The 23,836-nt window shown below is 65.3% G+C and overlaps 2 protein-coding genes across 2 annotated transcripts in view; both read right to left on the reverse strand.

The window, feature by feature from the left end:
* Positions 1-4,916, reverse strand: part of LGR6 (leucine rich repeat containing G protein-coupled receptor 6) — a 96,615-nt gene extending 91,699 nt beyond the window's left edge. The window contains exon 1 of the mRNA XM_029231077.1: positions 4,527-4,916. Coding sequence (XP_029086910.1) covers positions 4,527-4,726 — 200 coding nt within the window. The 5' untranslated portion in view covers positions 4,727-4,916. The remainder of the gene's footprint in view (positions 1-4,526) is intronic.
* A 776-nt stretch (positions 4,917-5,692) lies between these two features.
* On the reverse strand, positions 5,693-20,032 carry LOC114898965 (receptor-type tyrosine-protein phosphatase V-like). Its single transcript, XM_029229195.1, is given in 31 exon segments — positions 5,693-6,016; positions 6,392-6,521; positions 6,701-6,845; positions 6,910-7,042; positions 7,478-7,600; positions 8,160-8,294; positions 9,101-9,177; positions 9,273-9,302; positions 9,305-9,362; positions 9,466-9,559; positions 10,059-10,103; positions 10,180-10,306; positions 11,218-11,282; positions 11,792-12,002; positions 12,255-12,398; positions 12,629-12,910; positions 13,181-13,251; positions 13,253-13,358; positions 13,519-13,757; positions 15,304-15,346; positions 15,438-15,584; positions 16,474-16,493; positions 16,596-16,848; positions 16,978-17,223; positions 17,306-17,437; positions 17,440-17,578; positions 18,267-18,346; positions 18,349-18,540; positions 18,712-18,981; positions 19,172-19,733; positions 19,875-20,032. Coding segments are annotated over 31 exon segments (4,728 nt in total). The 5' UTR covers positions 19,980-20,032.
* Positions 20,033-23,836: the final 3,804 nt, after the last annotated feature.

Below are 23,836 nucleotides of genomic sequence, written 5' to 3' on the forward strand. Positions count from 1 at the left end.
GGGGGAAGGGGGAGGGAGGGGGGGAAGAAGGGGGAAGGGGGGAAGGGGAGGGAGGGGGGAGGAAAGGCAGCCCAATGGGGCTGCAGAACTTAGACTCTGTCTCCCTAAGTCTGCGCCCGTCACAGGCATTTCTGTTATCCCTCCTGGGCCTCAGTAGGTCCTTTGCAGTGGAGGGTTGAGAAAAACAGCACCCATGGTCAACGTTTTAAAGCAGACACAAGGCTTTGCCCCTTCGTCCCGTGGCTCCTCCTACCGCCCTTCCCAGTGAATGCTGTCGGCGTTTCCATTCTCAACATGAAGAAAGAGAAACTTTGGAGCGAGTGAGTGGCGGCCAGAGGACGCACAGCCCATAAACCGAAGTGCTGAGACTGGAGCCCAGGGCTCCTGCAGGGCCTCACCGTCGGGCACCCGGCACCGTGCCCGCCCTGCCTGCTGCCTGGTGGGCACGGTCCGCGCGGAAGCCGTCGGGTCGAGCCCTCGGAAGGGGAGAGGCGGGGCTGGCAGGGCGGGCCGGGTGACTTTGCTCTAAGCCGGGCTTTCTTCTCCTCTGCCCGCCGCCCACCCGCTGAGCCCGCACCGCTGCTGCCGGAGCCCAGAGGTTTCCTTTTTCTTTCGCCCGGGGCTGCTTCCTGCCTTTCTTTTGAACTGGGGTGTTGGCTCCCCGACACGCTCGCCCTCCTCCAGCGACCCCCCCACCGGACCTGCCCCGTGATGGGCCAACTCCCCCCCCCACCCCGGCTCTGCTTCATAGAAAGGCTGGCACCCAGTCCCTAGGGGACCCTCCTCCTGGAGCGCCTCCCCGCTCTCCCCGGGGGAGGTCCTGTGCCAGGACAGGAGGCTCAGAGCCGATCTCTCCTGCATCTCCGGCCCTGTTTCTCAACAAAACCTGTGCGCATTGTGGTCTGGAAATGTTCTGGCACGGGCTGAGGGTTAGAACTCAAACCCCGAGTTTGTGGGGTGGGGAGAAGCTCAGGCTCTTAGAATCTATTAGAAAAGGACACGGAGGCCTGGCCCGGAAAGGGCGGCCTCCGAGGTCCAGAATGAGAAGAGGCCCATGGATTTCCCAGACGCAGCCCGCAAGGCCGCTCTCCTCCCTGGAGCCACATGTTTCTCTGCTTCTTCAGACGACAGGCCCTGCAGGGACCAGCCGCTGCGCTGGGGAGCGGGCTGGGGTATCCCACCCGTTGCTGCCTCACCCCCCTCGAAGCTCTGCGTCCACACCGGCCAGGAGAAAACTAAAGCCTCTCCAGGCCCCAGAGGGCTCCTCCCGGCTCCCTGCAGCCACTCTCTCCTCTCTCATCCTCCAACGCACAGACGTGCCCATCCCGCACTTCCCACAGTGCTAGCCCCACACTTCCTCCTCCAGGAAGACCTCCCTGACTAACACTTCTTGGCCCCAGTCACCCTAATAACAACACCACTAACACTGGGCTCTTCCCAAGGGCCGGACACTGTGCCAAACCCTTTACAAACGTTGCCTCAGTGAATTCAGACAACAGCCCTGTGAGGCAGGCGTGAGCTCCATTTACAGATGAGGAAACTGGCCCAGGTCACCAGCTTGTGATGACTGCGGTCCTGCTCTGCCGTGACCAGCACCTGTGCTGGGACCCCCGCTCTCCCCAGCGCCCTGCCTCCGTCTCATCACCCCCAGGCAGTGATGAGTAGGATGGAAACTACCCAGAATCTACACACACGCTGCGTCTGACCTTTCATCGAGGTCAGCGGTCATCACAGCAGCCTTACAGGGAGTAAGGTCCCAAGGAGGCAGTAAGCTGCCTGACGGCGGTCGCGGAGTGGGGGCCCCCCTTCGTCCCGGAGGCAGAAGGTGATGGAAATGGGTGCTGAAGGGTCAGTGCAAGCGAACGAGCCTCAGGCCTTTACAAGCAGCTCGGCCCCCCCACCCACTTCCTGTCTCTGCTCAACTCTGGGGGCAAAGGAGGGACTCAGAATACTACCCAGATTCTCCAAGTCAGGGACAGCCCTGGGTATTGCCAACAACACGTGTATATCTCTGTCCCCTCGCTGTGCGGACGTGGGACGGGATAGAGCAAGGGCCGCCCCACCTTCCGGGTGCCCCAGAGCCAGGGGTCCGTGTCTCCCAGGTGAGTTCCAGGGAGGACATCCAAACCCTCATGAGTCCCCACGAGCCTCACTGAGACCGCGGGTTGGAGAGACGCCAAGGGCCTGTGGGTGTTTGGCGTCAGTCCCTTCAACCCAATCAGCCGGGCGTCCGACCCTGAGGGAGTGTCGTCTTTGCAGGTGAGGGCAGAGCAGAGACGCAGTGGGACCAAGAGAGCGGGGCAGCGGTGGGCAGCTCTTTGCACGGGCTGGGTGTCTCCTGGAGCCCCAAGTTCCTTGGTGCCCCCTACGGCTCTGTCTCTGGCACCTTCTGAAGGTCTTCAAGGGCACCCTCTGACCGGCCGCCCCCTGTACATCCACGTGTTCTCATCTGACCTTTCACCTTCTCCTCCATGTCCTCCCACCCCATCCCCAGTGTTCACAGCTGGCTGGACCCCGAGCCCCACCCGGAGCAGCCAGGCACTGACTGAGGCCAGCACCCCGCGGTCGCCTCCCCTCATCCCGCCACAGCCTGTTCCCTTAGGTTCTGCGCTCACCCCGGGTGCCATTTCCTCCCGTGTTAGGGTTCAGGCACTGCTCGTATGTGTCAGGCACTGTGCCGGGGAGTTTACACGACACGTCGCCTCACTTGGCCTGCCCACCACCCACTTGTCCCCACGTACAGACGAAGACCCCGAGGCTCAGAGGACTCGAGTGACTCTGTCGGGGGCAGAGCTAGGAAGGGGCCAGGGCTTGGGTGGCCCAGACGAGAGGCCCTGCGGGCCCCAGCATCCAATGAAAGTGTGGGCCGTCCTCGGCCAGAGCTGGGCCACTTGGGGCTGGACTGGCATACCCTCACTTTGCTGAGGAGGGAAGGGGGCGGCCCTCACGCCCACCCTTCCACGGTGCGTTTGTGCCTGGGCCACTCTCCAGAGAGGCAGAGAAAGGAGGCCCACCGCCCTGCAGAGACACTCCACTCACCACCCAGACAAGACTCTGCGCGGCCAAGGGGGACCCTGCGTCTTCCCCTCCCTCCAACATTCCAGGGCCTGCTGCTAAGGTCCCCAGGCCACGTGGGACCCTTCCTCCTGCCCTGGGATGCACAGGCTGAGTCCTGGGAGAGAGGGGCTTTCTCAGGCCCCAGGGAGACTCAGGGTCGGCTCAGAAAACCCCAAATGCAGACGTGCGAGCGCCCGGGGAACTGTGACGAGACGGTGGGGGCAACCCTCCAGCAGCGTGGATTCTGACGGCGACACTGCCCTCTTTTCCCCAAGTCCTCCTGAGAAAGGATGGGTCTGGGGAGGGAGGTGGGACCAGTGAGCCCCTCAGCCTGGAAAAGGGAACTTTCTCCTGCTTCCCCAGAGAAAGGCTCCACAGAAGTCATTTCCAAATTCTTTTTAGCCACAGAACCCTGTCTTCAAATGAGACAATGTCCTACCCACTTCACCCACACACATGTAAAACGGCTAAAGGGGAGCTGCCCTGGTCCCATTTAGTTCAACAAATACTTGCCTGACTCTAAAAACTAGCTCCTGTTTCCTCAGAGCCCCCAGGCCCTGGAGCCCAAAGCCACAGAGCTCCGGGACCCCACCTCCGGGACAGATGGCCCAGACTCTCCTCCTCCGAGAAGAGGTCACGGAGGCCCAGGCGGGGCTGAGCCAGGAAGCCTTCCTCTCCCCAGAGCAGGGGGGAGGCAGGTGGTCTGGAGTGTGCGCTCACTCCCTCCTCCTGCCCAGGTGGCCAGGCCAGAGCCCCCAGCCCTCAAGCCCTGAGGGGCAGCTGCCCCCAGTAGGGTCCACTTCACACACCATCTCACCCTAACTCAGACTCTAAAAACAGCTCTTTGGTTTTCAGCTTGGCACTGCCCACAAATTAGTGTCTCCAACATGGCCTCTTGGGACGTGACTTCAGGGAGGCCCCTGGGGAGCCAGAGGCCTCAGTGGAGAGAGATGGAGCCAGCAGGGACATCTTGGAGGAGACGAGAGTGGCTTAGTCCCCTCTCCTGGCTTCTGGGACCCCCACCAAGGCCACCCAGCTCGAGCGACTGCTCTGCTCTCCTTGCCCGGCCGGGGACAATCTTTCCCCCCACGGGGCCCCTCCCCTCTCCTCCACTGAGCCCCGGGCCACCGCCCTGGGCGCTGCTCTGCAGGAGAAGAAACCGGCAAGAGGAGAAGGGGCGGCAGTCTGGGCCCCTCTGCTCGGGGCCCGGAGACCCACCTCTCACCTAGCCTGGGCTCGCGCCATTAGGCCCCGAGACAGGGGCCAACTGGGAACCGGTCAGGGAAGCCCGGCCTCACCACTCGCCTGGCCTTCAGCCTGGGACTGTTCTCCCCGCCACGGCCCCGCAGTCCAGGACAGGGCAGGAGATGCCCGGGCCTCGGGGCTCCAGCTGCGCAGGTGCCCCAGACTGAGGCCGGCCCGGCCAGCGCACAGCCAGGCGGGCTCAGGGAGAAGCGCGTGGTACTCACAGGTAAGCCGTCAGGGGGTCCAGGTCCCCCGGCACCGCCGAGAGCCCGCGCTCAGAGCAGTCGGCCGACAGCATGATGCCGTCCTCACGGCAGCGGCAGGGGGCCGGGCAGGCGGGCCGCGGCCCAGGCTGGGGGGCGCACGGGGAGGCGCAAAGTGCGGCGCAGAGCCAGAGGGCGCGGAGCCCGGGTGCGCTGGGCATCGCGGCGGCCGGGAGGGCGGCGGGCACCGGTGGCGCACAGTCAGAGAGGAGCAGGCATCGCTGCGCGGTCTTCACTCCTGGGTTTCACGGGTTGGGCTTGGCAGGGGAGGGCGGAGCCAGGGAACTTTCTCGCCTCTCGCTCCCCTTCCCTCCTTCCCTCCGAGCTGGCAGGAATTTCATCCAGGAGAGAAAAAACCAAACAACCCGGAGAGCGGAGAGCGGGTCCTGCAGGCGTTTGGGCTGCGGGATCAGGACCCTGTGCCAGAGCGGACAGCCTCGGGGCCACAGGGGATCGGAGGAGGGCCCCGGAAGCACCTTGTTTGTTCGAGGTCACCCACTTGGGGGGGGAGCAGCCCCAGAAGTACAACTCGGGGTCACCCGCCGCATCCTGGCTCCTGGGGAGGGGAGCGAGGGGTTGTCTCGCCAGGTGGGCCGTGAAGGGCCGGAGCCGCGGGGCGGGTGGAGGTCGGGTGGCTACAGGAGGAGACTTCCAGCCGAGCCCCAGGCCCCCCACTAGAGAAGGTGTGACGTCCACTCACAAAGCGTCTTGCACGCGGCCCCAGTCAGGTGGGAGCCCGGGAGCCCTGGACCCTGCTCCCGGGATGGAGCCAGGCGCCCGGCTGGGGGACGCGCCCACCTGGCGGTCCGGGCCGGCCTGAGTCGGCAGTCTGGCGCCACCTGGAGGCCAGTCCGGCAGCTGCAGCTCCACCAGCCTGAGGCTGGAAGGGCCAGGCGGGAGGCTTGAGGGCGAGAGACGGTGGCTGAAGCTGGGCTCATCCCGGCGCCGGGCCAAGCCCAAGGGGGAGTGAGAGCCGGCCGCGTCTCCTGACCTTGCTGTCCCCACACGGTCCATCCTGAGTGTACAGCGGCAGCCTGAAAGCCTCAGGGCAGCCAGTGGCCCTTCATCCAGGACCGTCACCCGCCCAGGGCCACTCATCACCCCCCTCCCATTCTCTGCTACTGCTCTCACCTCCCGGGCCCCAGGGGCTGCACGGCTGGGCCAGGAAGGCGGAAACCAACCGTTGGCCTCTGGGGCGTGGGGCTCGGCCCTGATGTAGATGAGCCCCCAGGAAGGCCTGGGTGGTCCTTGTGCACGGAGGGCCGGAGAGACCACAGGGGTGCTGCCCACTCGGCCGTGTTCCCGGCCTCACTCCCCACTCGCTGCGGCCCCCCTGCTCCTTTGCAGCTCTGGTGCGGGGGCCCTGCTGCCCCCTCAGCATGGCGGGGCCCGGGCCCAGCGCGAGGCTCCAGCCCGCCTACTGGAGGGTCGTCATGGGCCAACCCCGACTCCTGGGAACGAGTGTGAAGAGGGTGTGACCCAGCCCAGGGAGGCCCAGGTGAGCGGGGCACCTGCCCTGCTGCACTCTGACCCCTCACCTTTCACGAGGAGCTTGGGGCGGCCAAGGAGAGCCCTGCCCCTCCCCGATTCGGGGTCTGACTCCTTTCGGGGCGTCCTGCTCTGGTTTGTGCAGGCTTTCTGTGTCCCCCAGGCCCTCTACCGGGAGCAGCTGGGGCCCCGCCGCTGGCGCCAGCCATCCAGGGCCTCCTGGTTGATGAGGGGACGGATGGGCCCTGGTGAGGCCGCGGGTGATGGTGTCGCCACGTGAGCACTCCTGCCCTCCTTTCTGCTTCTCCTCCTGGTTTTCCCTCCCCAGACTCCCGCACTGTGGTGGAGCGAAGGAGGCAGAGAAAACCCAGCCGCTCTGGCCATGCAGCAGTGAGTCCCCCGCGCCTGCCGCCGGCGGCGGGAAACGGGAAGGCCGGGTTGCAGGGGGCGGGCAGGGCCAGGCCGGTCCTGCGGTGCACAGGGCAGCGGCTGTGCCCCCTCACCCCGAGTAACCTGCTCTGAATCCAGGGCCGCCCCCCGGACACTAGAAACTAGATCTGAGGAACGGGGAAACTGCAGGGCGGGGCTGGGGGCTGCCCCGCGAAAGCCACCCAACAGGGCCCCCCAGCCCCGCTCCTGTTTCCCACCAGGCCCTGGCATGGATGGACAGAACGCACTCGGCCTCTGGCTTGACCACTGTATCCTTCTCCCCCAGCTGCTACAGCAGCCCTGACAGGGCCACAAAGGTGTCCGAGCGGCCCACGCCTGCACTGCAGGTCAGAGGGCCCAGGGCTGTGAAGCGGGGCCCTTCCCCAGCCCGCCCCTGCCACCCGCCGCCTGCCCCGCCTGCCTGCACCAGGACAGGCCCCACTCCTCTCCCGAACGGGGTCCACAAAGGCCAGCAGGGAGCTGGGGGTCTCGGGGACGCTGTGGTCTGGCCGGGTGGTGAACTGCAGCTGCTTCATTGTCCACTACAGTTGCTGGGCAGCCTGGAGGCTGGGGGGCAGAAGAGCTGCTTCTCCGTCCCCTCCTAACCCACCGTCCTCTGCTCAGCCCTCATTCTGTCACCAGATCTTGAGGGCGGGGTGGTGCCCCCCACACTGGGATGCTCCCCTCAGCTCCTCCAGCCTCCCGGGGAGTCTGCCTGCAGAGGGCCCAAGGGGGAGGGGGGCACTGCTGCCCCAGGAGGTCACAGCCTGGGAAGGCAGATGGGGCCCAGGGGTCTGGGGTGAGCGGGGGCCCTGAGCCGGGCGCAGGGCAGGGCAGAAACCGTCCCTTCTCATCCAACTTCGGATGACCCTTAGCCTTCCCTGTGCTTCCCTACCCTCCCTAACCTCCAACCTCCTGGGCAAGGGGGCGGCCAGGGGCCCAGGAGGTGAGCCGACCTTCCAAGGAGTCACAACCCCTCGCTCGCGGGTACGCACGTGCTGCAGCTGGAAGTCCCGTGTGGTCCACTCGTCCTCGGGCTCCTCGGCCAGGAGGTGGACGGGGATGTGACCGTGGGTGACAGGGGTGGAGTCGGCTGGCCAGTGGTGCTCACGTAGCACCTAGGGCCAGAGGGTCAGAGCGGGGCTGGGGGGCAGGTGTGGGCCCCCCATCACTGCCACCCCTGCTGTATCAGCACCTCCCACCCACCCGTCTGTCTCCGTCACCCTGCTTGTCCGGAAGCCTCTCTCCCCCGGCCCGGCCGCAGCACCTCCATCCCCAGACCTCTATGTGACCCCTGGGACTTCCAGGCAGCTGCCGGGCTCCTGTGCAAACTGCATGGCCTTACTTAGGACCACCTGGCCTGGCCTCACTGCTCCAGCTGGAGGGGCTCAAAGGTGTTGTCCCAGGGCCCCGCACGGAGCAGGGCACAGGCATGTTTAAAGCAAGGACGCAGACTGGGCCCGGAGCAGGAGAGGGTGGTCTCGGTGAGAAACAGCAGAGGCAATGGAGGCGAGTCCAGCTGGGAGCCTGGGTTCCTGGTCTCCTTCCCTGCCCCATCCTGGGCGGCCTGGGGACCCCACCAACCCCCAGGCCTCACCTGGCCTCCCAGACCCACAGCTGGTCCTGTGGGGAGAGCCTGCCACCTGGTGGCCACCCCGGGGGCTGTGGCACGCTCACCCGCCCACTCTCCATGCCCACCGTCAGCATGACAACGACCCGGACCTGCTGCTCCCACGCCAGCTGCCAGAAGTCCTCCAGGGTCTTCTTTAGAAGCCCCTGGGTGGTGATGAACTCCTGCGGGCGGGTGTAGCCCTGGGGGTGGGCAGGATCACGTTAACTGGGGCCCCAGCACACAGCCATGCATCCCATGGGTGATCTCTGGGAGTGAGGACTTCGTGTGCAGGCCGATACGTGTGCACACACGTGAACACACGTGCACCAAGGACCCAAATCAGGAGGGTGACTTGGAGACAGCCCCACCTCGATGGGACGATGACAAGACACTGATGGCCCCGAAGTAGCCTCCCCAGGCCACCCCTTCACCACCCGACACACACCATCTGCATTTCTCCCAGGGCTCCACTGCCCACCCAGATCCCCGAGGCCGGCACTCAGTCCCTCCTCCAACAGCCCCATCTGCTTCTCCTGCCTCCACCTGATGACCCCGCCACACTCTGTCCACATGTCCCACCCGGCTCTTCTCTGGGTCTGTCCAGCTGCAATGTCTGCCCCTCTTTCATCACTTATCAGGATTCTGCTCATCCTTCAAGAGACCAAATGCCCCCTCCCCCAGGAAGCCTTTCTTGATTCCTAGGTGGACTAAACGTTCCTTCTTCATGAGCTCTGAGCACCACACGTGTGCCCTTAGTACAGCACCTGTCATGCCGCATGGCAGGCGTCACACACACACACACACACACACACACACACACAACTCCTGCTCCTTTGAAGGTGAGAATCCGCGTAGCCCAGCCCTGCCTCCTGCGGTCCCAGCACAGCGACCAACACACGAGACACACAAGCTGGCGGTCTTCCTGGACGGCTAGGGCAGGACAGCGTGTCCTGCAAACCGGGCCCCTCCTGAGTGGATGCTGCAGCCAGCATGCAGGCGGCTCTACCGGGATGAAGCTGGTGTTGACGTAATTGGAGTGAGGCTCTCCGTCCAGCGGGGTCAGCCTGACCCGGCAGTGGTCATCTGCAGACGCTAAAAGCCGTGCATTCAGGGCGGGCACACGCAGCGCCTCCTCCGGGCCGAGCTGCGGCCCGCACACCCCTGCCTGCCATGCTCACAGGGCAGCACGAGAGGGTAGCGGTTCTCGTGGTGTCGGCAGGGTGCTCGGCCTCCAGCCTAGGCTGCCCCTTGCCCACCTCCTTCAGCTCCTGCAGAGACGGGGGCCGAAGCAGACCCATGTCACCCCCACACCGGGGGCGGGGTCGTGCACAGCTGGGGCCCCCCAGAGCCTGGGGGCGGCAGAGGCCTCACCTCGAACTCCTGAAAGAAAGCCTGGTGGGCACGGGCGCTCTTGGCCTCATAGCCCTGTCGGAAGCTGTGGGCAGGGATGGGCCGGTGGGTCCACCTGGGGGAAGAGAGACGAGTAGGTGGCGGCCCTGGTGTGCAGAGTCCTGCCCTGGGCGCCCGTAGGGGCCAGAGAGAGGGGGCAGGGCAAACAGGACCACACTCGGAGGAGGTGGGCATGAGTGTCTGCGGCCCCGCCCCCGGGTCCTGAGGATGGCTCTGGGCACAGCTGCTCGCAGCGCCGCTCAGGGTGCGGCCGAGAGAAGGAAGAACAGTAGCGATATTGGGAAGACTGCGAAATCCGACGTCGGAGAGAAAGAAGGAGACGGAAGCGACTTGGCCCGCAACCGTCCAGGTGGTCAGTCGGGGACCGAGAGGACGGGAGTCTGGAGGCAGAGGCTGAGGGCCTGGGAGGAGCCGGGGGCCCCTGGGAGCAGGGTGACGAGGGTGTGACAGCGGCTGAGGGCGGGCTCGGCTGGGGGGGCGAGGGACGCAGTCCCGGGGAGACCCCGTCATCACCGAGCCTGTGGAGGGCGGGCCAGGGGCCGCACACTCACCGCAGGTTGCAAGCCGCCAGCTCCTGGGAGCACAGGTTCTTCTCCGACCTGCAGAGGGTGACGGGGCCTGGGAGGCAGCCTGGGGCTCCCCCAACACGCCGGCCCAGCCCTCCCCGCCGCTCACCTCCGCCCCTGCACTCGCCTCCAGAACAGCAGGCCCAGCAAGGCGCCAAGCGCAAGGCCACCGCCCGCTGCGACGCCCACCGCTGCTGGGAGGGGCACGGCCGCCCGGGACCCGCTGGCCCGGGGCTCTGTGGACGGAGACGGAAGGGTGAGCTGGGCAGCCCCGACCTGCCGCCCCGTGAGACACACCAGCCTCCCCTGGGCCCGAGACCCCCTGGGTGGAGGGCGCAGTGACAGCCCTCACCCTGCAGAAGGAAGTCCCAGGTGCTGAACCGAGGCCAGAGAAGGCTGCCAGGGGGACCACCCTGGACGGGCACCGAGAACAGCCTGTGAGCCCTCCCTGCCCCCAGCTCCTGAGCAGGGCCCACCCAACACCCTTGAGGACAAGAGGGCGGAGGCCTGGCCCCGCACGTTCTGGAGCTGCTCTGTCCAGTACGGTCGCCACGTGCCCTGGGCTACTCTACTGAGCACTTGAACCGGAGCGGCTCCAATTTCAGATTTGCTGCAAGCATAAGCTACACACAGGATTTCAAAGTTTCACTGATTAAAAAGAAAAGGATATAAAATCTCTCATTAATCATTTTAAAAAGTCGATCACGTGTTGATATGATATTTTTAATATCTTGGTTTAAATAAAATGTGGTTGAGATTAATTGCACCTGTTTATTTTTCTCCTTTTAACATAGCTACTGGGAACCACAGATGTGGCTCTCACTTGTGGCTTGCCTTATGTTTCTACTGGTCAGCACTGCTCCAGAATACGGTGGCCAACCGGGAGCAGCATGGCGGAGGGAAGCCTTGCGGGAGGGTAGAGCGATCACAGCAGCAGCAAACCGTTTCCTCAATGCCTGTCTTGCCCACTACCCCCAGCCCACCCAGGCCAGGGCTGCCACCAGGAGCACCTCCTTCGCTGGCTCTGGGGCTCCTAGCTCTGTTAGGCAGGACAGGTCCCTGCTGGTAGCTGAGCCTCAGAAGGGAGGTCCCAGCACCAATCCCCACCCCAGGACCCAGCTGGAGTCCTAGCTGGGTGCCCACCTACCTGAGAAGGCTGAGAAGGAGATGAGGGTCTCAGAGCTGTACCTGGTAAAGGCTGCAACACTGAACCTGTCACAGAGGGGCAGGACCTTCCATTGCAGGGCGGGGGGGGGGGGGACGTGGCAGGCAAAGAGGGCTGTGCCCCTCCCAGGAAACTGAGTCACGGGCAGCAAATGGTCAGGTAGCAGGAGCCCCCCTCACCTGTTTAGGGCTTGGCGCCCTGTCATCTGAGACTTCAGAGCAAACTCCACCCTCTCCCAGCTTCTCTCCTGCCTCCACTGCCCTATTCTGAGAGCAAGAAGCCCTAGAAACAGGTGCCTGGTATCCTCGGTATAGCCCTAGCAAAGCGAAAGAGAATCCATCCCCTGCTTTGCTGAGAAAAGAACCATGTGGCAGGTGGGCATTCCCCTTTTTGCCTTGCCTACCAGGAAGCCCAGTCAGAATAACTCTACCGACCCTCCTGGACCAGCACATGCTTTCTCTCTGTGAATCAGCCCAGCTCTTTTGTTGACACAGGTGTAAACAACCCATCAATGAAACTTTCAGTGTCTCCCCCTCCCTTCAGCCTTGGCCCTCACCAATAGTGGGAACCCGGCTTGAGCTGCCCATTACAAACATCCTGGGTCTGGCCGCGGTCCTCTGTTCCCACAGGCACCATCCAGGACGTCGGCACGGCCCAGGGCCCCGGGTAGAAGGGGCTGGGGAGCAGGACGGCCAGGTAGGAGTCACGTCCCCCATAGTGGTGGTCGTACCAGGTGTGGTTGATGGCTTCACAGGGAGGCCGTGCCACTAGGAGAGGAACAGGGAGGGGGCGGGGCAGGTGGGCAGTGGGGTGGGGCCAGAGGGGCTTGCCTGTGTTCTAGACGTGCCCGCCCCCGTTAGTATACCAGTCCCTTCCGCCAGAACGTCCCAGTCCCCCTTCCTGCGCCAAGACTCCCGCCGGCCTCAGACATTTCATCTCACCCGTGTCAGCGCCTGGGCCCCACGCCACCCCTGCCAGGCAGTAGCCAGGGTCCCCCACCCGCCTGGGCCGGGACTCACGCGGCATGTTAGCAGTGGCAATGACGCCATACCACTGGATCTGCCCGTCATCCTCGCCAAACATGCCCTGGGATATCAGCACGTCCATCCCCATCTCAGGCTCCAGCTGGGGGCCTCGGCCAGATCGGGGGTGGGGGTGCCAGGCTGGGGGCGGGTGGGGAGAGTGAGGCCCTGATAGCAGCCCCCAAGGGCAGGGCCATGCCTGCAATGGCAGCTGATTGGACGCACAGAATCCAAACTGGGCTGGGTGCTGGGCACAAGCCCCGCAGGGGGTGTCAAACGAGTGTGGCGTTGGGTCAGGGTCGGGGCCGGGGCTGGGGGCGATGGGGGAGGAAGACTGAGGGAGCGGGGCCTGAGGCCAAGGGGGCGCCTACCCTCGGCAGCAGTGGCACACACCACGGTGACTTCCCGGCTCCACGGGCCGTTCCTGCCCCGCACGGAGAGGCTGAGGCTGTAGGACGTGGCGGGCTGCAGGCGGGACAGCAGGAGGGCATCCCCAGAGGTGTTGGCCTGGAAGACAAGGTGGGCGTCCCCTCCTGCTGCCAGCTGCTCCGCCACCACCGGACACGTGTCCACGTCCCCCTTGGGCACCATCCAGGCCAGAGCCATGCGGGTGACCTCGGGCTGGCACCGCACGTCCTCCACTGGGTCGGGCTCTGCAGGTTCAAGTGTTCCACATCGCGTGGGAGTCAGCGCAGCCCAAGAGGTGGTCAAAATCAGAGGCGCAGAGGGACCAGGCATTTCTGTCCCTGGAAAGGGGCAGCGGCCACAGGGAGAAATAAGGTCTCCTCGGGACCTGACGCCCATCTGGAGAGCGAGGGGCATCCCGAGGGCGGGTGGGCATGGCACACACCCAGACGAGCAGGGCTGGGACAGGATGGGCAGCGGTCAGGGTGCTCTGCTCCCCCTGACAGACACCGACGTACCCACGGGCAGCAGCACCAGGTGCGTGGAGGCCTGGAGCGGCCCCGCCTGGCACAGCACGGACAGGGAGAGGTTGAGTGCAGCACACTCCGTGCCCCAGGCGGCCGCTGGCCCAGGCCAGGCTGACCACAGCACTGCCCGCCTGCATGGACACCAGCAGCTTGATGGGCACCAGTGAGGCTGTGGGGAGGAGAGCAGGACGCCTGTGACCCCACACAGGGCCCTCGTGGTGCAGGTGGGACGGGCGACTGGGGGGCAGCGGTGCCACCGAGGGAGGGAGCAGGGGTCCAGGGGCGGCCCTGCCCACTGCTCCTCCCCCGGCCATTCCAATGCCGCTCACAGATCCAGCCGGAGGCGCCGGCTGTTGCCACATGGAGGGGCCCGGCTTGTGCGACCACCTGCACCTCGTACTCAGTGCCCGGAGTCAGAGCTGAGAAACTGGCACTGTCCACCTGGGCCCCCACAGGGCTGGAGCCCACCGGGACACCTGCCTGGTACAGGGTCCCCTGGTAGCTGTCCCGGCCCCACGGCGTGTGGACCCAGGATGCCCGGGGCTGGGTGGGGCCTTCACTGGCCACACTTACGAGGGGGGGGTGAGGGGGGCTGAGGGGACAACAGGGTCGGGGGGAGAGAAGGGAGGTGTCATGGCCTGAACTGTGTCCCCCAAAATCCAAGTTGAAGTCCAGACCCTCAGGATCTCATAGCGTGACTGTATTTGGCGATTCGGTCCCTAAAGAGGTGAGGAAGGTAAAAGGTCATCGGTGTGGGCCCTGACCCAGAGGGGCTGGAACGCAGACACTGAGGGACAGCCGTCCACTCACCGAGGACTCTGCCAGCCTGGGTCTCAGACCTGTGGCCTCGGAACTGGGGACGCCTGCGGTTCAGGCCCCTGTGCGGGGACTGGGGACTTGCTGAGGGCAGCTCTAGCGCAGGGTGAAGAGCACAGCCCCGATCATGGCTCCTTCCTCCGAAAGGGCCCCACTTGGCCCTCCACCCTTGGCCCAGTCGCGAAACACCGGTTCAGGGGACCAGTGAGAGGAGATTCTACCCGTGGGGAGGCAGACCACCTCCTGACTTCCCCAGACAGCAGAGCACGAGCCCCGGCCATGCTGAGTGAGCACATCGACCACCGCTCTCCCAGCCAGACGGGGCGGCCAGGGGGTTACACGCAGAGCCTTTTCCGGGCCCAGCCCCAGCTCTGACAGCCCCCCGAGTGGGTGGATAGGTTAAAGGGCAGGCAGTGTCTGGGGTCCAGGCGGGGCCCCTCCACCCTCCCCTTGGGCCCAGGGCCTGGGGTCACCTGGTGGACCCCTCCTTTGTAAACTGAGGCTCAAAGAGGCACAGGCCCGATCCGGGTCTGAGCCAGTTAGAGCCCCTGGCTGGAGCTTTCCCACCCCTCCCGGGCCGGTCCGAGGTCTCAGGGTCCTGGGAGGGGTCGGGAGGGCAGGGCGGGCAGTGTGGGCCACCACACTGGAGAAGGATGACGCTGGACAAGGAGACCCCACTGTTGCCCGGCTCCACCGAGCAGGCCTCGGGCCTCTGGGAGGGGCTTCCTGGCCCAGCCTCCCGGCTCTGGGCCTCTGGGCCTCACGGTGTGACCCGTCCTGTACTTCAGGAACTGTGACCCTTCCTGGGGCCCCCCACCCCCCCTTCTCTCTGGGGTTGGTACGTGGCCAGGAGCATGGACCCTGGGCCATACTGCCCGCACATGAACCCCGACGCCCCACTGAGGACTGAGAGCCTGCCCTGTGTTTGGCTTCTTCCTCCGTGAGATGGAGGCCTCCCGGATGTCGTTTAAGTGAGAGAACACCGAGCAAGGGGCCCGGGGGGCCTGGCAGCAGGTCCTCTGGTCCACCCAGTCCCCACCTCCCCGTCTCTGGTCATGAGAGAGCTCGAGGGCCCAGCCCATGCCACCGCCCGGGAGCAAAGCCCAGGTTCTGCCCGCCTTCCTGGTGCCAGAAGGGCCAGGCCCCGGGGACTCTCGGCCAGGGCGAGGGGTGTCCTGGTGCCCGAGGGAGCAACCGTCGTCAACCCAGCAGCCTGCTCACAGACCACAGGGAGGTAAGGGCGCCGTGCAGCCCCTGGGACCCACTGAGCAAGGCAGGGCCATGCGGACGGCACTCACGTGTCCAGCCTGTGGCACTGGTGCCGCTGCTCTTGTCCGGCCCCTGCAGGGTGGACAGCCACGCCAGGAACTCGGTGCCCGGAGCCGGCTGGGCCCAGGAGAAGTCTGTGCCTTGGGGGTCAGGGTCTCCTCACCCTCCAGAGCCAGGGGGCTCAGGTGGTACAGCCACAGGAGGAAGCCGTTCCTGCCCCCGACAGGGGGGTGGGGGGTGCTGCAGACAGCCCGCAGGGCAGGGGGCTGGGCGGCCAGGCCCAGGCTCAGGTTGGCGGGAGGCGCAGGGACTGAGGACAGGAAGAAACGGATTTGGAACAACCCAGCGCCGCCCCTCCTGCTGCGTCGTCTGTGCCCTGCTCGCTGGTCTCCAGGCACAGCTAGCCACCAGGCTCCAGCCCGCTCCTTCCTTCCCTCCCAGGAAAACCTCTTGGATGACACGGTCTCCGCCCTGACGCCTGCGCCCCACCTGCTTCCCAGACCACCAGCTCCTGGAAGGTGACGTCTGGTCCGCCTGGTCCCCGCCAGCACCCAGCGCCTGTGTCTCACACCCGGGACACGGGCCTCCAGCTCAGCCACTGACGTTTGGCCCCCACCTCCCAATCTCTCTCTGTCTCTCTTCCTCTCTCCCCCCCCCTCTGTTTCTCTCCCTCCCTCTCTCTCTCTCTCACCCCAACCTGAGGGCCTGGGTCCACACTTGCCCCTTGCTAAGGCCCCTCTCTGCCCACCCTACTCAGACACACACGCTTCTCGGCCCACCTCCTTCCTCTGGGAACCCTTCCCTGACTCTTTAAGGTGGCCCTTCTGTAAACCCTGAAAGATTAGCCAGAACCACATACAATTCCCCACAGTCCTCAGTTTTAACCCGTGAGAACAGAGCTTCAAATAGTTCAAATACATCGTGTGTATTCTTCTCCGTGCATCTACGTTTACGCTGTGATGTATGAACCAGTACGCATTACTTTAACAGACACATAAACCATCTGTTTACCCGGCAGCCTTCCTTTCTAGATGGTCTTCTTCATAATTGTTAGCTTTAGCGCCTAACCCCATACCTAGAAATGGGAGGCATTCATTAAATATTTGTTGGAAGGATGGATGGACGGATGGATGGATGGATGGCCGACCAGATGGCAGGAGGTGGAGAATGCTTGCAAACAGATTCATGAGCGTCCCCACCTTGGATGGATGCACGGCTTCTGAGCCAGGAACACGGCACACAGAGGGCGGCGTGTGAAGGACGTTGGTCCCCACCGCCACCGCCCAGGCTGGCCACCCAGGGCCCACAGCCGGGAACTCACGGGGGCAGGCGCTGGCCCTCTGCCCACTCCCACACCCACATGGTGTAGCAGGAGCCGGGCACGGGGCCCCTCAGCGTCAGGCCGGAAGTATCGGGGCCCAGGGCGACAAGACCGCCCAGAGAGCTCTGGCTGCCCTCCTGGCGCCAGCCGACCCTGTAGGCTTCCCGCTGCCCTGGTGCTGGGGCCCAGCCAACGGTCAAGTCAGAGGGGCTGCCCCTGCCGACGACCTCCAGTGACTGCGGTGCCAGGGGCCCTGGAGAGAGGAGCGGTTTGGTAAGGGAACCCTGCAATGTCTGTGGCGCTGTGATGTCCCCACCCAGATCTCCACCCCGAGGCAAAGCCCCCCAGCCCCAGACCAGGGTCCGCAGTGGCTGGCACTCACCTGTGTGACCTATGGTGCTCAGGGGGGTGTTGCCTGGAGAGGGGACAGTGTCCACTGTCCCCTGGTAGTGGGCCCCAAGTCCCTGGAGAGTGACCTGGGTGGCACCAGGTGGCCCAGCGATGTTTCTGAGGAGGCTGGGGGCTCCCTGGGTGTAGGGCAGTACCTGGGTCCCAGGCTCCCTGCCGGCCTCCAGCCCGTCCAGGGGCAGCTCGGTACCATTGCCTTTCCGGCGCTGGGCTGCAGCATCTGGAGAGGGTGTGGTCCCTGGAGAGTGAGGACTCACACGTCTCCTGATGCAGGTGCCCCTGGGCAGGACCCCAGCCTGTACCCCGCCAGCACAGACTCCCCTCCAGCCAGGCACTGGCCTGGGTCTAGGCGTCATAGGGCCCGGCCAGAACCCTCAGCTCTAGAGCGTAGTGTCCAGCGGGCAGGGGCCCCGGGAACGTGGCATTAAGGGCCCGGGGCCCAGCGTGATGGTCTTCTCCACCGGCCCACTTAGCCTGAGCAGGTAGCCATCCCGGGCCCCCGGCCCTGCCTTCCAGGTGGCCCAGAGCTCTGGGGGCCGGGGAGCGAGTACCAGGTCCAGGGGTTACTGAGGGATCTGTGGGGAAGGGAGACACACGTGCAGAAGGTCCTGGACCCCCGTGTCAGCTTCTTCCCGCACGCCCTGGACCAGGCCTCATCCAGGCGCTGGAAGTGACCCTGAGCCATATTCTGGGTGAGTCCTGGGACCCGGCCGAGGACGTGGTGACAAACGATAACACATCCGGTGCCAGACCTCACACTCCTCACAAGGCTGCCATCATCATTCTGCTTTAAGATACAGAGGCTGAAGCACAGAGAGGGTCAGCACTTTGCCCGAGACCCACAGCCAGCGAGCGGCAGCGAGACAGCACTTCCCTGAGCAAAAGTGCAGCAAAGTCCCCGCGGGCTCAGCCTAGCTGGACACTCCTAAGCCTCGGGACCTGGTCCTTCTCTCTCTGAACCTCGGTCCCTCCACCGTACGGAGATCACACAACTTAAGGGGCTGTTCTGGGGGATAAACGAGGTGACACACAGAAGTGCCTGGCACGGGGCTGGCACATGGACGCTGCCGGTGCTGGTAAGTGTCACCAGCATCGTCGCCTGTGGGGGGGAGGGGGGGCGGGCGGACTCCTGCCACCAGCCTGCAGGAGGGCACCCCCTCCAGGCAGGCCTCACCCCTTCCCTGCAGGACTCCTGGAAGCCCACCCCACCAGCTGGCTCCTGCCTGCTTGACTGAAGAGCCTCTGCGGCGACCCCTTACCCACCCAGCACGCACCAGTCCACTCGGTGGCGTTGGGCCCTGCTGCCAGATGGGGCCCGGCAACAGCGCTGAGTGTCAGCTCATAGGGGTTCCCGGAGAGAGGCGAGGGAAGGTGTGACTGGAGATGCCCCGTGTGACCCCCGCCGTCAGGTTGGAGTCGCCGAAGAGGTCTGTGAGCACGAGACGCAGCCAGGCGGCGCCCCCAGAGCCATTCCAGGAGGCCTGCAGGGCACTGGCACCTGGCGCACACAGCGTCAGCTGAGCTGGAGGCACAGGCACTGGAGAAAGGGTGGGGAGAGCACAGCCGGGCTGGAGAGAGGGCCCGGCGCGGGGCCCGGGCACCGCCCCAGCAGCAGCAGCCCAGGAGCCCAGTCACGGGACGCGGCTCTGGACGGCCCCCCACTCCCAGACCAGCCGCCCCCTGGGGCCTTGCCGAGCGCTGGCCTTACCTGTCCACTGATGGATGCTGGGCTTCGCTTGGAGGTCGGCAGCCCAGGTGGGAACCTCCAGAGCGTGCTCGCTGCCGGGTAAGAGGTCACTAGAATTGTCGGACAGGGTGCCCGGGGACGCGGACACATTGTGAGCCAATGTCTGTGACTCCAGGTGGTAGAAGAGAATCTGGTAGCCATTCTGCCCCCCGGGGGCAGCGCCCCGCGAGGCCTCCAGGGGGGACGGGCTCCCCGAGCTACGGAGCTGCAGGTCCTGGACCGTCAACAGGGCTGCATCAGAGGCAGAGAGAGGCACCAAGTTCAGGGCCGGGGCATCACCTCTGCTTCTAGTGCCCCTGACGAGTCACTGCAGCAGGCGTGGTCCTCAGAGACCTCACCGTCTCTGGCCACTCTGCCCCCTGCCAACCCTCCAGGGCAGCCACATCCTGCTCGGCCCCTCCCCTGCCCGCAGGCCATGCACCTGTGTGGGCAGTGCGGATGACAGTGGTGTTCTGCCCTCAGGGGCGCAGGGCTGTCACCTCCAGCTGGTAGCGACTTCCCGGCACCAGGTCCTGGAACTCAAAGCTGGACGCGTTGGTGTGGGCCCGGAATGGCTGCTCTTCCGGGGACCCCAGGGGGGTCAGGCGGCTGAGGCAGAGGGTGTGGCTGGCAGACCTCCCCTGGACGCTGACATTCACCCTCAGAGGCGGTCCGGGGGAGAAGGGCTGGGTCAGAGTCTCCCAACACCTTCTGCCCCAGAGGAGGAGGAGAGGCGGGAAGGGCCAGAGCAGAGGCGGGGTCTGGGCAGAGAAACAGCCTTGCCCAGCCCCCTCCCCATGGAAGGCACCTACCTCCACTCTCCCCGAGTGGACCCCCTTCCAGGGAGGGGCACTTGTCTTCCTGTAGGGAGGGGGCAAGGGTGTGGGAAGAGATGGGCAGAGGCTCTGGGCTCCAGCCAGGACCAGAGAAAAGGCTGTCCTCTCGTCTGGCTTCCGCAGACATGGCCGAAGGGCATCACCGCAGGACACCGAGGTGCAGAGGCCCTGGGACCAGAAGCAGACCGTCCTGCTGTCCTGTCAAGGGGGTGGGAAGGAGCCTCCCCTGCCCTGCTTAATGCAGCCCAGCCGTGGGGCCATGGGGCGGGGGGAGGCCTGGATGCCCTGGAGAGCAGGGGCGCACCTCACCTCGGTCAGGAAGCCTGGGAGCCACAGGAGGACCGCGCGCAGGAATGGGGACCCCTTCCCGGCTGAGTCTGCAGGGAGAGCTGGGCGGTAGCAGGAGGAGCCCATCCCCACCCTCCCCTTGGTCAGCGGGCGGAGAGCGAGGCACTCCCTCCCCAGCCCAGACCCTGTGCCAGCAGGGCCCTGTCAGGGGCACAGGGCTGCGGCCCCCAGGCTGCAGGCAAGCTCACCTCCCCCTGCACCCCCAGCTCCACCCTCTTCCAGCTGTTGGCTTTCCAGGCAGGAAACTGTCCCTCGAGACCCAGACCCAGAGGAGAGACGGCCTTGCGGGTGGGCAGAGACAGCTGGGTCCCCAACGCCACGCCCCCCAGGAGAGGAGGGGGTGTCTGACCCTCCACGCGCAGAGGTGGACCGGGCCTTTGTGTTCCTGTGCAGAGGGGTCCTGGTGACGTGGTGGGGGTGTGTGTGGCTGGGTGCTGGGTGGATGGACCAGCTATGCGTGTGCGTCGCTTGTGGACATACACAGGCGCACGTCTGTCCCAAAAACCTTGAGTCCCAGTGATGGTAGGTCTAGAAGAGCCCTCTGGTTTCACACCCTTGCCCCCCAGATAAGGAAGAAATATCCAGGGAGGGAAGAGCCCAGGCCCCAGCGTGAGGAGGGGAGCAGGGCTTGAACCTGGGACCTCCAGCTCCTGCTCCCGGCCCCCTAGGATGCGTGCTTGCCTCCCCCCCCCGCCCCGCCCCCGCCCCACCCCCTCTACCTAGACCCCTCCCCGCCCCACCCCCTCTACCTAGACCCCGCCCCCACCTGGCCTCAGGCCTGCGAAGGCCCGGGCAGCCTCCCGGAGGTCAGGCCCCCCACAGCCTGGAGCCAACAACTCACCTGGAAGCACTCCCCCGGAGCCGCCACCCCAAGGCAGCTGACGCGGGGAAAGGAGGAAAGGGAGATGGAGGAAAGGAAGCAGCTCTGGGCCCCGGAGCGGGCTCGAAGGTGGGGAGGCGGACGCCCAGCAAACAGGCAGGTAGGTACATAAAGTCTGAACAGCTAACTGGCTTCCTGAGGACCCTTCTCTCAGGCTGTCTGGCAGGGAGCGCGGGCCTGCACAGGGACCAGCCCCGGCCAGAGCTGGGGGCTACCTGCCCGTCCCCGCTCTGCCCAGCCCCAAACCTCAGGGCTGCCCACCGGCCTCTGGATGGGGGCCTGGAAACTCAGCACTGCAGCCTCATCAGATTTTCCAGGCCGCGCGCGCGCACACGTGTGTGTGTGTGTGTGTGTGTGTGCACGCGCGCGCGCGCACACGCGAGTGCACATGCGCTCTTTCAAAAGGGCTGGGGGTGGGGAACAACTAGGGAAACTGATCTGGGGCCAGTCTGGCCAAGAGGAGGGGGAAACACTGCATCTTTGGCCCTCCCTCTCACCTGGGCACCTCACTTTGGTGAACCTGCAGAGGCTGGAGAAGTGGGGTGGAAACACCCTAATTTGGAATCTAAGTAAAAGAGGTACAGCAGGGCACGGCTTTAGGTAAGCGGTGAGGTCTCAGACTGTTCCCAAGACTTCCCAGAAAAGGGGGTCCCACAGCTAGTCCTATGGACGGGGCCTGGCTGAGGCACCTGGCCATAGGGGCACATCTGTCAACCCCCAGCCAGACTGGGGCAGCCTTGGGCTGGGGAGCAGGGGCAGTCTGGAGAGGGTGCAGGAAGGTCCTGACGATAGAAGCAGTCTCCCCAACCCAAGCCTCTCCATTCAGCCAAGAAGCACCACAAGGGCTGTGTCTCCTCCCAGCAGCCACTCCCACAGACAAAGCCACATCCTCCACCTAGAGAGCCCTCGAGCACCTTACTGATTCCTTCTGGAGAGAGCCAGCCAGAGGCAGCGGCGGACAGGGGACAGGTCCAGGCCTCCTGGCTCCCGAGTGCGAACCAGCCCGTCTCCCCACTGCTGCCCGGCAGCCCTCCCTCTTCTGGCACCCCTTCCGCTCCCACCGCTGAAGCCTGGCCTTGGGCATCTCCCACGCCCTGGCAAAGGTCCCCACGGAGGGGATAGGCCTGGGTCCGTCTGACCAGGTTGTTGCGTGGGGCGAGGGGGTGTGCGTGCCGGCAGCCTGGCCATGTATGTGGCCTGACAGTGTACGCAGGCAACACTCATGAGCCACGAGGGTGCACACACCTGCCCGGGTGCACGTGCACGGGTGGCATCCAGGGACATCAAGGCGGCGGGCGCCGGGTGGGGCGGGAGCAGGAAGGCCTCTGGAGAGAAAGGCCACGTTGGGGAACACATGTCCATTTCGCTGGCTCTGGGCTTGGGAGGGAGAGAACTCTGCTCTGTCCTGAAGTCCTCCTACAGGGGCCTGAGTTCCAGCGAAGAACAGGACTCTTCCCGGGAGTCCCAGGGCGGCTGGGCCAGCCTACACGCGGGTCCTTCAGCCAGGGGCTTGAAAAGTATGGAAAGTCCCCTGCACCAGCCGGCACCCAGAGGTGTCAGGAAACTGGGTCGGGTGGGGGCTGGGTGTCTGGGGGGCACCCAGAGCCACTCCGCACCTCCCACCAGCCCTCCCAGCCGGTCTCTCTGCAGCGTCCTCCGCGCGGATCCCAGCTCTCTGTGTCTCTGTCTCCCCTACACAGCCAGGGACACGCGGAATGGAAGCCGCCCAGGCTGGCCCAGGATCTGAGGGCTGTGCGTGGGGTGCCGGGATCAGGGCTTCTCCGGAGAGGAGCGGAGAGGAAGGCGGGGAGGGGAGCAGGACGTGGCCGGGTGCAGAGCCCCCGCAGCTGGCCCAGTCCCCGAGACCCCTGCCTCGGGGCTTTTATCAGTGGCAGCCTTTGACCCCGGGGTGAGCAGGTGCGGCAGGAACAAGTGCCTGTGGGAATTCCCGGTACACCGGCCCCTCTGGGGGGCTCTGGACCCTGGGGCTCACAGCTGTGGGACTGGGGAGCGGCTGCAGGGGGACAGTGCGCCCCAGTGCGTGAAGGCCAGGTGAGGAAAGGGAGCAGTGAGGAGGGGGACAGTTCCGGCGCCCTTGGCCCTCCCAGAGCCGCTTCTCCAGCTGACAGCTCTGAGCTCCCGGTTCCACCTTCTCACCGATGTGGGAGGGGCGATCCTCAGCCCCTGGGGTGGGCAATCCTGAGAAGGAGCCCGAGCCTCACGGAGGAGCAGTAACTCCCCAGTCTCAGCAAGGGCTCAGCAGGGTCTTCCTGGCTTCCTGCACCCCAGACCCAGCTCTGGATGCAAGTCAGCAGTTGGAGTGAGCGACCCGAGAGCTGTTGGGGGCAGGCTCACGCCAGGAGCGGGGGTGGGGGGGGGGCTCAGGGACAGGAGTCACTCCTGGGGCATACAGGCCTTCATGTGCTCCCAGCAGCCTGGATGGGGCAGAGTCCACCCCAGACAGGGCACAGCGGGGACCCCCGGCCCCCAGGCCAGGCTGCGGGGCTGTTGCAGGGCTCTGTCCTCTCTGAGGCCTGTGGCAGTGCCACCCCCCGCCCCGCAGCTGTGTTTGCACCTCCAAAGATGTCCAGGCGTTTCTGAGTGGAAAGGGGCGAGGGGTGGGCAGGAGGCAAGGTGACTATCCACCTACCCCAAACACACTTAAAGGGAGCTGAGAGACCCTCGGGGTCTTGCCTAACGCCCAACCACTACCCGCCCCCCACCCCCCTTCCCCATTTCCTGGCCCCCAGCTTCCTTGCTCTCCACCCAAGAGCTCAACCTCCGGCTTCTCAAACCTGGGAGGGAGGCGTGCTCACACCCAGAGGGCTCAGACCCTAAGAGCCTGGGGGCGTAGGCAGAGCAGTTTGGGGAGGGCTTCACCCGCTTCCTCCTCCCCACTCCTGCGGTACCCTAGCTTCCTGTTCTCGATAACAATCAACAGCTTGCCCCAGAGTGGGTGGCCCTCTTTCCAATCCCCTCCTGCCCCCCTTTTGATCCCCAGGCCCCCGCCATCCACTAGTGGAAACACGAGTGGGGTTGAGGG

This window comes from Monodon monoceros, unplaced genomic scaffold (genome assembly GCF_005190385.1).
Source record: "Monodon monoceros isolate NGI ecotype Baffin Bay Population unplaced genomic scaffold, NGI_Narwhal_1 Super_Scaffold_18, whole genome shotgun sequence".
Lineage (NCBI taxonomy): Eukaryota > Metazoa > Chordata > Mammalia > Artiodactyla > Monodontidae > Monodon > Monodon monoceros.